The sequence below is a fragment of the Haliaeetus leucocephalus genome, unplaced genomic scaffold (assembly GCF_000737465.1).
Source record: "Haliaeetus leucocephalus isolate CR32 unplaced genomic scaffold, Haliaeetus_leucocephalus-4.0 Scaffold566, whole genome shotgun sequence".
Taxonomy (NCBI): domain Eukaryota; kingdom Metazoa; phylum Chordata; class Aves; order Accipitriformes; family Accipitridae; genus Haliaeetus; species Haliaeetus leucocephalus.
This window is the reverse complement of record NW_010973002.1, coordinates 4725934-4739013: the sequence shown is the minus strand read 5'-3', so window position 1 is coordinate 4739013 and position 13080 is coordinate 4725934. Positions and strand designations below refer to the sequence as shown.

At 40.7% G+C, this 13080-nt stretch overlaps 1 protein-coding gene across 2 annotated transcripts in view; it reads left to right on the top strand.

The window, feature by feature from the left end:
• The first annotated feature begins 3597 nt into the window (after positions 1-3597).
• Positions 3598-13080, top strand: part of HDAC9 (histone deacetylase 9) — a 281586-nt gene continuing 272103 nt past the window's right edge. Inside the window, exons 1-2 of one of the 2 annotated variants that reach the window (XM_010577624.1) lie at positions 3598-3639; positions 4072-4134. In XM_010577624.1, coding sequence (XP_010575926.1) covers positions 4113-4134 — 22 coding nt within the window. In that variant the 5' untranslated portion in view covers positions 3598-3639; positions 4072-4112. Of the gene's footprint in view, positions 3640-4059; positions 4135-13080 lie in introns of those variants that run through there. The other variant, XM_010577625.1, reaches the window with a different exon arrangement.

Below are 13080 nucleotides of genomic sequence, written 5' to 3'. Positions count from 1 at the left end.
ATTTAAGCATACAACTACAAGCTAGAGAACATATCTTTATTTAATTTTGTATGTAATATTTATATGATACAATTGAGGAATATGGTGGAAAAATCTATTCAAGAATTCATTTACAAGTAATAAAACTGCAAAAGTTGAAACTAAGCTATTAATATTAATGAAGGCTATGCTCCAGAATAACATGAGTGAGAGATGGGATATGCTAAAAACAACCAGTAATATACTGTTTGTACTTAAAAAGGAAAGTAAGAAGAGAAAAGCGCTACTTAATTATAATGTTGCCGAGTTAATAATGCAGTAGAAATCTTAGCTCTTTCTAATTTGAGTGCTTAATTTCTCAGTCTTAATGTTGCAGTAATGTGGTTTCCAGATTTAATTTCCTTATATTTATTTGTTTTTAACAACTCAGAAAGAAAATAAGAGAAACACATTGTGAAACCCCTGTAATGAGATCTTAGTGCTACTAACATGCCTTACGTTTTCCATAAAGTTCCTGATTGCATTTAGAGTTACCTCTGCAGCACTAAATCATTTCAACAGTTTACTCTTACCTCCAGTGTCATTAAAGTTCTCCAAGTTTAGGAAATGCATTTGAAAAAACAGAACAAAAACCCTCATGTTCCTGTATGAAAATGTCACCTTATAACATCCATAGCTTTAAAAATAAAAACCAGATTTTCTTCAGGCATGAACCCTTTATCCTTCCCCTGTGGGACTCTAAAGGAGCTATTTAAACTCATGTGATCACTCAGTTAAAGGCTGGGCTGACTCAGCAAAGTGTTTAACTATGTGCTTAAATTCTATTGCGATCAATAGAATTTGAGCATGTGCTTAAATATTATGTTGAAAGGGGATGGATTTACACACGTGTTTTAAAGCTAAGCATGTACCAAAGTAGGCCCATAATACATCGAAGCAAGTCAGAAGAATTCAGGTTGTAAAAGCTCTACATTTGGGGTGACTGACTTCATAAGTAAAATATTTTGATATAATTTTTATATATCATCTAAAATATAAAGCACAATGCTGTAGTTATTATGGTCTGTGAATTAGCTAACATAGGATAGTTTATGTGTCTGTCAGTTTAAGATACGTATGCCAAAATTAAGAACGCTTGCAGCTAAATATCTGAACGTACATTTTCTACTCTTGAAGGTAGTTTGCTTTTATTTAGTTACTGAAGTATTTGAAGTCAATTAGAGCTGTGAATACTATCTTTAAAAATGCAGCTGCGTATATAAGAAGTTATAAGCACGTATGGGTACCTAATACCAGGATTCTACACGCTACAGCTTTCCGTGTTCTGACCTGTTTTTAACTTATTCCTGCAGTGTTTCCCTGTAATACGAGACTTGATTATTTTGAGGTGCTGAATGACTAAACAGGGTCATGTTCTGGTTGGCTCAAGGGCATAAGCAATTCCACTTTTTTATTTACTTCTGACTATAAAAAGCTTTTTCTGCATTAGAGAAGATTTCTGTTTCTACTGCTGATCCCCCCTGCATTCGTGTTAATCGTCTTCTGCCCTGTACCGTGAAACTGCCACGTATTTCCCACAAAACATTTGGGTATTTTTGTTTTCAAGAGAAAATGTTCACCATACCAAATTGTCAGCTGCCATTAGTACGATGGTATGTGTGATGCTCATCCCCAGTCTTGCACTGTTACACCCTACCTGTCGCTGTGCTGCCCCTGCCCGTGCCCCTTGGCAGAGCTGGGTGTATGCCATCTGCGGGGCTTTGCTGCATCCCTGGGAGGAGTGCTCCTGGGGAAAAATGGGGAGAGGGAAGAGAGAAGGCAAGGAGAGGGGAGTGTCGAGCAGCAGTAGGTGCTAACTTGAGGATCCTGCAGGGGAAACCCTGTTGGGAGCTGCTGCGGTCTCTGTCTCTCCAGGGGACAAATCCTAACTCTTCAGCGGGACCAGGTAATTTGGCACACAGAGGAAGCAAAGGTTTGGGCTGATGGAGGAGACTTGAGCCACAGACCTCCTAGGTGCCATCAAGTATCCAAACGTCACAGGAGTGTCACAGTACTTTGTTAGTGTGAATCTTTTCTTCAGTAAACCGATTGAGAAGTTTAAAAAAAAAAAAAAATTGCCTTTGGCTACGATCTGTTGTGTTAGTTGAAGAGCAGACAGACAATCCTTCACCAAAAGGCAGAACCGAGCCTCAAGTATTGGGCAGATTCTTGTGTCTTCAGGAGCAAAATAGTGCTGGAGATAGTTGAGAATTTGGTGGATTTCTAGAAAGCTCCGAGACGACCTCTGTATTGGCTTCTTGATTACAGTGAGGAGTCCTGTCCCTGTGGCCATTGTTGCTCCCCTAGAGCAGGGACATGGAAGGGGACTCGTAATTTTGGTAGGTGAGTGGTCAGGCCGCTCTATCGGGTATGTAGGTAGTGACAGGCTGTGTAACAAGTGCTACGAGGCAGGGCAGGACCCATAGGAGTAAAGTACCATCTGTAACAGTGAAATGAAACTTATCTACCTGTAGGTATATCAATCAGCAAAGAAGATACACAACTTTTGAGATATCATTATGAAAAATAAACTTCACATAGTATGCGTGAAACCTGCCAAGACGCAGAAGAGCGTGCTGCTCTTGTCTGATACGCTGTCAAACGCTGCTCTTCTGAAACCACATCATCTTGTAAAACTGAGAAAGGCGCCGTGCAAATTGCCTAATGCTTCTAAAAATAAGTGTGAGCTGCTCAGCCCCTCTCCAAATTTTAGCAAGTCAACCGAATAGTGCATAGTTGGTAAGCGTGTCTAACATGCTGTGCCACAACTGGTGACTTACTATAAGAATTATATCAAGCGTGCTAAATACAGAAAGGCTGCTTATAACTGCACGCACAAAACCCGGTCCCTCATTAACATCTGCCCCCACCTTCTGCTCCCCTCCCCAGCCCGATTAGCTTCAGAAATCGCCTCTCCCGAGGCGGCTGCAGGTCCTGCAGGGAGCAGGCAGCAGCCCGGCTCCCCCGCCAAAGCCAACTGCGGCGTAGCCAGAGAAACGGGCAGCAAAAATAGAACAGCAGGATGGCTGCGCGTGGGTGAGGCAGAAACCACACTGCCAGCAAAACCTCCCGGCGTTATTTTAGGACTGATACAGAGGCCGCGGCGTTTTGCTCGCTTTTCACAAAATACTCCCTGGGGGAGGGCGAGGAGGGAGAGGGGCGCGAGTCGCGGGCGAGGAGCGTTTCTGCCCCGCTCCCTGCCTTCCCTTCCTTCCTCCCTCCCCGGCTTCTCCCACCGAAACGGGCTGGGCAGGGGGAAGGGGTTAATCTCGCTCGAGGCCGAGCAGCGGAGGGAGGACGGCAGGCAGTTTGAAAGACGGAGACTGGACAGCTGTGTTTGCTGTGGTATTTTTAAACGCATTAATGCAGGCTCCAATCACCCGGCCATGCTTGACCTATTTTTGGCTCAGGCCGGCCATTGTTCTATTTCTGCCGCCGCTGGGCCACGCGGGTGTCGATTCAAATGCAAATGAGTTATCGCTGCTGCTCCCGCCAACTTCGTCCAGCCGCCCGGCCGAGGGAGAGCCGGCCAGGGAGAGGAGAGGGCCGCGGGGACAGCAGCACTGGTTCGGGCTGGGGTAATTCAGACTAAACCCTCGGGGCCTCCCGGTCCCTGGAAAGGTGGCTGATTTGGTTTGATGGTTTTTAAGAGGCTGTGTTCCCCCCCCCCCCCCGCCCTGCCAGAAAGCCCGAAGCGCAGCGATATTTCTTCATTTCTTCTTCCACCTGCCGTTGGCTGCCCGAACGCAACTGCTCCAACTCGGCAGCGCACAGCCCCCTGCGCGCTCACGGCTCCCTTCCAGCGGGCGGGGGCTGCCGAGCGTGGATTTGGGGGTTTTTCCCTCTCCCGATAGATACTTGTGCAAGTCCTTAAACGTTGCTAATTGCCGAAGCATATTATCTTACAACCCTCGCTGGAGGAGGTAGGACCGCAGAGGGTCGTGCCTGACGCCCCTGTGCAAGTGCAGTGATGAATCTCTCGTGTAGCTGAAGTGCAGACCAGTTGGAATATGCTGCAAACAATTTACGAGAGTGAATCGTGTTTTTCCTCAGATGGGGTTTCTGGACGTGAACAGCTCTTGGCTCAGCAAAGAATGCACAGTATGATCAGCTCAGGTAAGAGACAGCTCCGTACCTCAGACTTCAGTGGCTGACTGGGAAAATACAGCCTAGCACGACAAGAAAACACCCTTCCTTTAAAGAAGTGACTTTATTTTTGTGGGCTTTATGTAAGCTGTTGTTAAATAATTATGGTAGTATGTCAGATAGCAGCTGCTGCTTCTGCGGGGAGTTTGTCTCCTTCAGTCTGCTGCTTTCCAGCCAGAGCAAAATGCTCGGAACTGAAATCTAGTTTGGGATTCCTTGTTTGTTTTGTTGCGTGGTTGCAAAATGGGGCTCGTGGTACAGGCTTATTCACAGAGAGAGGCTTCCTCAGGCAGACCTTGTCAGGAGGATGCAGTTAGAGCCCCTCATAGGCAATTCTGGTCATATGTCTATTGTAAACAGGATTTGGTCTTTCTGCGAGTTTCCTTTCCTCCAGTTTGCATATAAAGAGAGTTTAATACTAATCCCTTTCTCTTTTCGTTACAGTGTTACTTTAACATGTCTTTAATATGCATGGCTTATTTTGATACTTTAAAAATATTTGTGAACCTGGCAATGGTAGTCATATGTAATGACTCACTGAGATGTAAATTGGATGTCTTTTTTAAAGAAGGTATTTCAAAGCTGCTCTGAAAGAACACTGGATGTTTCCTTATGTATTTGAAGCTACCCTTGTATTTTCTAGTTTCTTTGCTAGCTGTGTTTGAAACCTGCAGATGATGTACTGAGGATGAATTAAGTTGGAAGAATTGTTGCCATTCAGATAAAGTGTCAATTTAGACAGGCTAAAAAAGTCAAAATTTCAGGTTACTCTTGCCCATTCTCTCTTAAATTCTGTGAAGTCCAGTTCTGTTTTTATTGGGCTGAAACTCTTGTCTTTTGAGGCAAAATGTTATCTGTTTTGTACCTTTTTATTCCTAGATTTCTGACTTTGTTTTTCATAATGTTGGCTTTATAGAGGACATATATGTAGAATGGAGGGTGAATTGTTTACATGTACTTTACTCTTAGTTTACCCCCCTTTTTGTTTTGCTTTTGCTTTCACAAAACTTGGCAGTGCTTCTCAGTTTTTAAGATTAATTATGTGTGTAGACCACAGCCCTCTTCACATATTGCCTGGTTTGGTATACCTGTTGAGCCCTTGTTTGTTTGTTTTTTAAAGAAAAACCCTTTCCTTTCCTGCTTTATAGAAAAAGAACTTAAAGGTTTACCTGGGTTTCTTACATACAATTTTAGAGCAGATTTCTAGTTTCAGATATGAAAATAAATTGTGAGAGATTGTGTCAAATGGTAATATCTTTCCTGTTAGAAAAGACAGATATGTCTTAACCTCATGATTAGTATTTTTCAATATAGAAAGCCAAGGCTACCTCATAATGATTATAGATTGAAGGAGGGAATGAGAGATTGAAAAGCTGTTATGTGCACCTTAAAATAATGAGAATAACCTAAGGGGAATGGAGACTTCCAACTGGTAATGTTTAAGATGGGCAATTTTTCTATTCCTTTATAAAGCTGCTGGGTTGGTTTGTTTCTTTTTGCATGTCTCAAAGAATTTATTATTCCCCTAACTTCTTAGAAGAGATGTTGATCACCAATTGCAGTTCCTATGTCAAGGACAGAAATCAGGTGAAAGGCTTGTTTACAAATAGGAACAATGAAGCTCTAGCAAAGACAGTGGGTAAAAGCAGAAGTTTTCTCTGAAAGTGCTATCGTTCTGCAAAGCCATCTACAGTGTTGACCTCTTGCTCAAGAATTACTGCTTTTCTCTGGTTTTCCTGAGCAGCTCAGCAGGTGTCCAGTGCTTTTGTGTTGGTGACAGAGATAAGACTGCTTCCCCTCCCTCCAGTTTTTTTTTTTTTACATACTATGTCAAGTTGAAGTTAGCTATACACAAGTGAAAATCTGTTTTTTTAGCTCACTATGCTACCTTGTAACTGCCAACTAATGTTGCCTGAGAAATAGCAATTTTCTCATTTGAAACACAAGAAAGGGAGGTAATTTTCTGTAAGTTTATAGCTCTCCTTTTCTTCACTGGAGACAAGAATATCATGTAACAGCAGGTTCTTATCTGATACTACATTAGGCCCATATAACATGCACAATTTCCCCTGTACCACCAAGTAGAATAGAGGGGGTTTTTAGACTTTAAAAAAAAAAACAACAAAAAACCAAAACCAAAAAACAAAACAAAACAAACAACTGTTTCAAGAACATTATCTAGGTAAAAGATGTTTAAATATTTATTCTGTAGAACAAAAAAATATTCCTCAGTGTTTCTGTTGGCCTTTAAAATACACAACTAGAGTGCAAGTAGTTGACATTATACATAGTCTGCAGTTTAATTCATGTCACATGAAACCACAAAGCCTGGTACTGTGGTCAATTACCTTCAGTCCCCTCAAGTTCAGGGTCTTGCAGGATCAGGCATGGTAACTTTTCAGGTATTGTCTCCCTCTATGCTGCATATAGGGGAGAAAGAAATAGCCAGGGTATGATGATGTGCTCTAGTGTTTGGAGTAACTAGAACCAATCATTTAAATTTTGTTTATCGCAGTGTCCTTACTTTAAAGTTATCTTCACTTACATGTATGTGTCTTTTGCTCGGGTAAAAAAGTTGCACATATTTAAGCACAGATTCCTGAACATTCACACTCTGTACTTTTGATATTCTTGAATTCTTTGAAGCAAGCACAACTTAAAACACTCAATGGATTTTTAGATTTGCTAGTTTCCAGATGCAAAGGGCATGTATTATGCAACTCTGATTTTAAACTGGGCTGGAGCCATCCCCAAAGAGGACAGATTCAATGGCCAATGGATATGTATTTGCAAAGCAAACGATCTGAGGAATTTCTGACAATTGCAGGCATAGGAAATACTTCTGTCATGTGAAGCAGTTCTTCTGGTATTCCCTCAATTACTGCTTTGCCTGTCTGTCTCCATCCCTGCTCGTAAATCATACTATGAATGAGATGATCTGGATAGGTACCAATCAAATGTCTAATTATGAATGGAGCGATCTAGATCGGCACTGACTCAAGAAGCTGTGTAATTTGCAGACACCTACACCTTACTGCAGAGAGCAGTTTCAGCTATCTTGAGAAGACTGAACTAGATTCTCCCATATGGTACTGTTGCTCTAAAATGCAGCAGTAAGTGCCGTGCATCTTTTTTTAAGAAAACAATGCTGGTGTATTCTTATTTGATAACATAATTATTTTAGTTTCACGATTTAAAGAGTAGATCTGGAGTCTAAAGCCTCTTGTTTAGCTGGAATTACTATTTAACTATGCTGTTGCTTTTATTTTACCCCAAAAGTCTCAACTTCCATGTCTGTGCAATTCCACAGCGGACCCTAGCATTCAGCTGGCCTTACTATCTTACCACAATACAAGTAATAATCTGTAAATGCTTGAAAAAAGCATTTGGTGCAGCACAGTTCATGGCAAGAATGCTCATTAAAATGTAGTCAATAAATAACTAATGCAGGGCTACATTACTCAAATAGATGTCACTTGTGTGAAGGAGAAGAAAGAACCTACCTAGCCATGGTGTCTGCAGATGTGGAGCTTTAAGAAGTACTGCCAAGTTCATTAACTTATGGTGGGTTTATATACTGAGCTGTTTTTCCAAAGGGTAAGTTTGCTACGTTTGCTTTAGTGGCCATATTTTGATATACAGCCTTGCACTGGCCTGCCTAAATTCCGTCTTGGCTTTTATTGGATAAGGCATCCTCTCCTTCCTGCCCAAAGCTGTTGTGTTGAAAAATCAAGAGTTCAAGGAGATCTTGAGCTTAAAGCCTTGGCTCCTCACTGAGTTGAGAGGTGACCTGAGCAAGTTACGCAATCCTGCTTAGGTCAGCTAACCGTTCTGTGAAATATGGAAAATGATACCTGTCAGGGTCAGGAATCTATAGAGCAAAACTACTCTAAAGGGAATATAGTGATTTAGAATGATTAATTTGATTGACTTCATCTATCTACAGGCTTGCAAAACACCTGCAATTTCACATACGTAGTAAGTGAACATAGTCGCAGCATTTTATTCTCTGCACCAGACCAGAAATTCCAGCTCTGTCACTTGAATATAAATGACGGAATCAATGCTACACGCATCATTTACGTGGGTTGACAGGTCCTCATAGGCTATCTTCTGTAAACGCTGATGTACAAAATTTATCTCATACGTTGTATCTATCATGTGGCCGCATGACCACGTATACAAGTTTGTACACATGCATTTATATTGCCTTCAGGGAAAATTCTTTGGTATTTGCTCTCCCATTTTTTTCTGGCCAAACAAAACTTTCACCTGCTCAACCGTTCCTGCAGAGAGATTCCAGAAAGCAAATTCATTTAAAGGTTTGCTCTGATATTCATAAAAACTTGTCATATTTGCATATCTGAATTGGGTAACGTAAACTTCTTACAGATACAAAATGTTGCATATGTGGTATCTCAGGCAATAACTCTTCAGAGAGAGCAAGAATGAATATGCCAAGCTTTTACTTTGTGATTCTCTTCAGAGTAATGAAAAAATTGAGTGTGAAAATTCAGTTCAGGGAAGTTCTGCATAACAGCCAGAGAGGCTTTTTCAATGCCTATTGTAAAGTTTAGGTAGAAAAAAATCTGGTGCTTCATAGTACTAGCTGAAGTTTTTGAATTAATTGTTATGGAAGAGTAAGGTCTTAGCCTTAACAATACAGCGAGCAGAGACAAGCAACACAGACCTGCAGGTCTTTCATGGTTAAAATCTCACTGGTTTTGAGTAGAGGCTCTGCCCAGTAATGTATGCTGGACAAGACATTGGTTATGAATTCAGCTGAACAAAAATGTGGCAAAATGGAATGAAGCTGCTTTTTTTGTTTTGCGTTATTGAGAATACATTGAGTACAGACCAATGTTGCCAACTTCATGTGCCCTCTAATGCTGTAACGCTGCTTTTTCTTTCTTTCATTTAAGTCCCAGCTTCTGGAGCTGTGTGCTTACCTGACAATCTTACTTTGTATTAGAAGATACATGTATAGGTTGTGGGAAAAGCCTGGAATAAGAATTTCAAACTACAAGATTGACAAGAATAGCAAGCTGCAAAAGCTGGAAAGTAAATAAAAAAGAATGCAGAACATAATTTCAAAACCTCTTTGAGCATCTTTCCTGATACCATTAAACACTGCATTTAATACAGAGGCTCACCAATACTGGCACTAGGACACTAGCTCCCTTCTCTTTGGTGTGTTGAGCTAAATCACTTTACTGGAAAAGAGCTTTTTACTTCAGCTGTTTATTATTTTAGCTGTTAAGCTTTAGAACACCTATTGGTTTGCACTGCACTCACATGCACACAGTTTCAGCCATAGTCTTCCCTCCTGTAAAACTATGTATAGAATCAATTTAGTTCATTAAGATTTGCGTTGGATATTAGGAACACTTGTAACTCTTCCTACTACCAGAGCTTTAATCAGACCTCTGTCTGTACCGACTGCCCAGCCCCTTTCTTCTGCACAGTCTTTGCAGGGAAAGCAAAAGCTGTGAGAAAGCAGAATAGATAGATAGCCTGCAAACGTGTATATACAGATTAATTTCAGGTTTTGGTATGATGGGGACTATGGTGATGGGAAAGGTTTCAGGTGTCATTGCATTTTAACCTTTCCCAACTACTGTCGTGGGTGCATTTTTTGTATGGTGGGTACAATGCAAAATATTGTAGAGAAACTAATTGGCAGATATTATTATTAAACACATGAAAATCTAAAATGCCCAGTTCTGTGGATCTCTTTAACAGGCTGACTCCTCTGGGTCAGTTATTCTTAGCCTAGTTATTTTCATCTTATGGCATTACAGGTCTAAGATTAGCCTGTTAGGCGTTATCATGCCATCTGAGTTACCTCCTAATATAACTGTACACCGGAATGATTATTTATAGACAGAGCATTCTGTCATTTTTGCTTTATTTCTGGTAGTTTAAATAAAGAAGAGCAACATTCAAGAAAAACCACAGATTCCTTCCTGCTGCCAAAACAACATGATAACTGCCTGCAGAGGGGCAGGGATATTGTTTAAAATGTGTGCTTGCAGCAGATGCAAACATCCTCTTTATCTCCCCCACTTCTATTAAAACGAGGTACCTCAGGGTACCACCGCTCCTGTCTCTTCTGGAGGAGGGAGAGGGGTGCCAGATCGATGTACTGAACAACGGAGAAGATGGGGTTGTGGTTACTGAGAACAAGGATATCCAGGTGCTATTTTTAGGGGCTGGCACCGTTAAGCTCTGTGTTCAGTGTGAACATGTTACATATGCACACAGCTCCTCCAAAATGGACCCCTCTAGTTTTGTTACATAAAAGTGATGTCTGCTGATCAATTAGCCTTCTAGGTGCTTTTCACAGACATAACAGGAAGCTTCAGCAAACTGACACGTTTTTAGCAAACCATTCTTTATGGCTGCTTCACAAACATTTCTGCTCACTGGAAAAACTCGAATTCTAAAGCAGAGTTATCATTCAAAAACACAGTGAGGCATGTTCTCTCCTAGGGAAGTTCACTGGGATCTTTGTGCTTGCATGTGTTTAACTAGGAGCAAGCTTTTAGTGACAGTTTAGTAAAGAGCAGCAAAAATAGTGAAGTGGCAGATTGTCAGCTGGGGTGTTGGTGCAGCTTCTGACTGTCGTTGTTGCTCAGGAAGCTGGCAATTTATAAAATAGTGAAATGTTAATGGATTTTAATTTTCTAATGAACTCCATCTTTCCTTTTTTACCTTTCTCCTCTAAATAAATGGCGTGTTTCTGTCATTGTGCACATTCAGGGTGTAATCAGGGGGCACCTGATTTGTTCTACTTCACAATGTTACCAGTGTAAAAAGGCTTGCAAAATCGGTGGAAGCCTTTGCATGGTTGAATGATACGGTGCTGATTTAACTCCCATTATATAATAAGCAGCTCGTTTCTTTTTGTCAGGCTGGCAGTTCTGTGCATGACTGTAAAGGTACTTTGGCATTTAGCATAATCTGAGCATAGCCAACACATCTGTTTTTTTGTTTTGTGTCTCCTGGTTGTAAACTCCTTCCAGCTTGTGGAGTATACAAACACGACAAGAGCTCCAAGAATTCAAGCCCTTTGTGGATGAATGTGCTTGAAATGCAGGATGCTTTATTCTAATGATAACACGTTCCTTCTAGTAATGAAACTGTGTATCATCAAAGGGAGACAAGAGAAGGAACGGAATGAATTCTTTGAAAATGCCAAATATAAAAATCATGTTTTTACAGTTAAAGACTATTATTCTCTTTCATGATCCCTGTGGTTGAAGGTATGCATGCCACAGGGAGGAACCACAGCTGTTCAATTTCAGTGAAGTCTGGAATGGAATAATGAGGAAGCTTAATGTTAATTTAATAATTTCCCCCAATTGTTCTGTTCTTAATCCAAGTTTCCTTTTTCCTTCTTGGTGCCCAAGGCCACCACCTTGTTGGTGTTGCGCAGTAGCAGTATGAAAGGGAGTAGGGAAAACAGACGTTTAGTTAGTGTTCAATCTTACATAGCCACTCTTTTTGGTGTTTGCTACTCCTGTTTACATTTAGTAAAATGTTAATGATGGTCTTTTATTTACCTGTTCACAACTCCTTTTCTTGCAGAGACAGTAAGTTCTTAGTTCTCTTCATCTACTTGTTTGATCTCTAGATCAACATCCCTATTGAAGAACATGTGTTTTTCCTAAGCCTTGTGAAGTCTTTTTTCCTTTGGATACAAAAGAAGTAAAACTCCTGGACTGTTCAAGTTTTTGATACGCTAGTTTGAATCTGACCCTGAAGTTTTATAATGCATAAAAGAATACAGATATTACAATATCACCAAGAAACATAAAATAAAATGCCTAGATTTTTGAGGATTTCATGCTGACATGAATAGTGATGGAATTAGTATGAGGCACAGAATGGTGTAAGAAATAGCAAAAGGAAAATCATCAGTATGAGTCTTTATATTAACATATCTACTTTTACATGTAGATACATATTGTTAAAAGACTATATAGAAATTACTTAGATGCCTCAAAATGCTCATCATAAAAATCCTTGCACAGCAGCTGCTGAAATCTAGTAGGACCTAAATTCAGGAGACCACTTTACCTCCGGAGTCCAGCACATGCTCACCAGCCTGAGTCTTGCATATGCTCAAAACTGTTCCAGACTCCAAAGACAGATCCACTCATTCCCACGCACACGTCAGAAAGTTGGCATCCTTTTATCTGCTGTCACTGTTTTTCCTACAGGATCTGTTTCAGAAGAAGCATAAAGTTTTACTCTATTGTTTCTTTTAAGAATTGGCAATAGTTATCATAGAAGGAATTCCATAGGAAATAGTAGGTCTTACCTAGGTTTCTTCAAGGCGTGTGAGGGAAGGACTGGCAGGGGGCAAAGAGGTTTGAAGAAAATATGAGAGAAGTTTATAAATGGAGTAGTAGTGCAGAGATGAGCTATGCAAGCACTTTCTGTGTTAAAATACTGTTGTGAGAGAAGGTGAGGAAGGCACTGAAGATACAAGAGATCTATGTGGGAGGTGGAAACCAGGGGAGTTTGAAGTACGGTTCTAACTGTCCAACAGAAGAAAAATACAGGTGAAAACAGTTATGAAAGCAATCAACTTCAGTTGAGGTGAGAGAAGTTTCTGTCAAAAAACCCACTCCAAGGCCATAATGAAGAATACATGGGGAAGTAGGGATATTTTAGAATCAACAAAAGTTGTTAAAAACAACTCAGGACTGTGTTACTCTTGTAATCACACAGTAAGCAAGTATTCAGGGATTTCCTTTGCCATTTTACAGACTATTTTTCTGGGTTTTTTGTCTGAGAATGAGTAATTTGTTTGGGAGAGGGAGAGGTGTAGGACACTGAGTCTGTTTATGTGCACACTACAAATTCTGCTGCATCTCACCATACTGAAATCCCTGCTTCCCCCCCCCC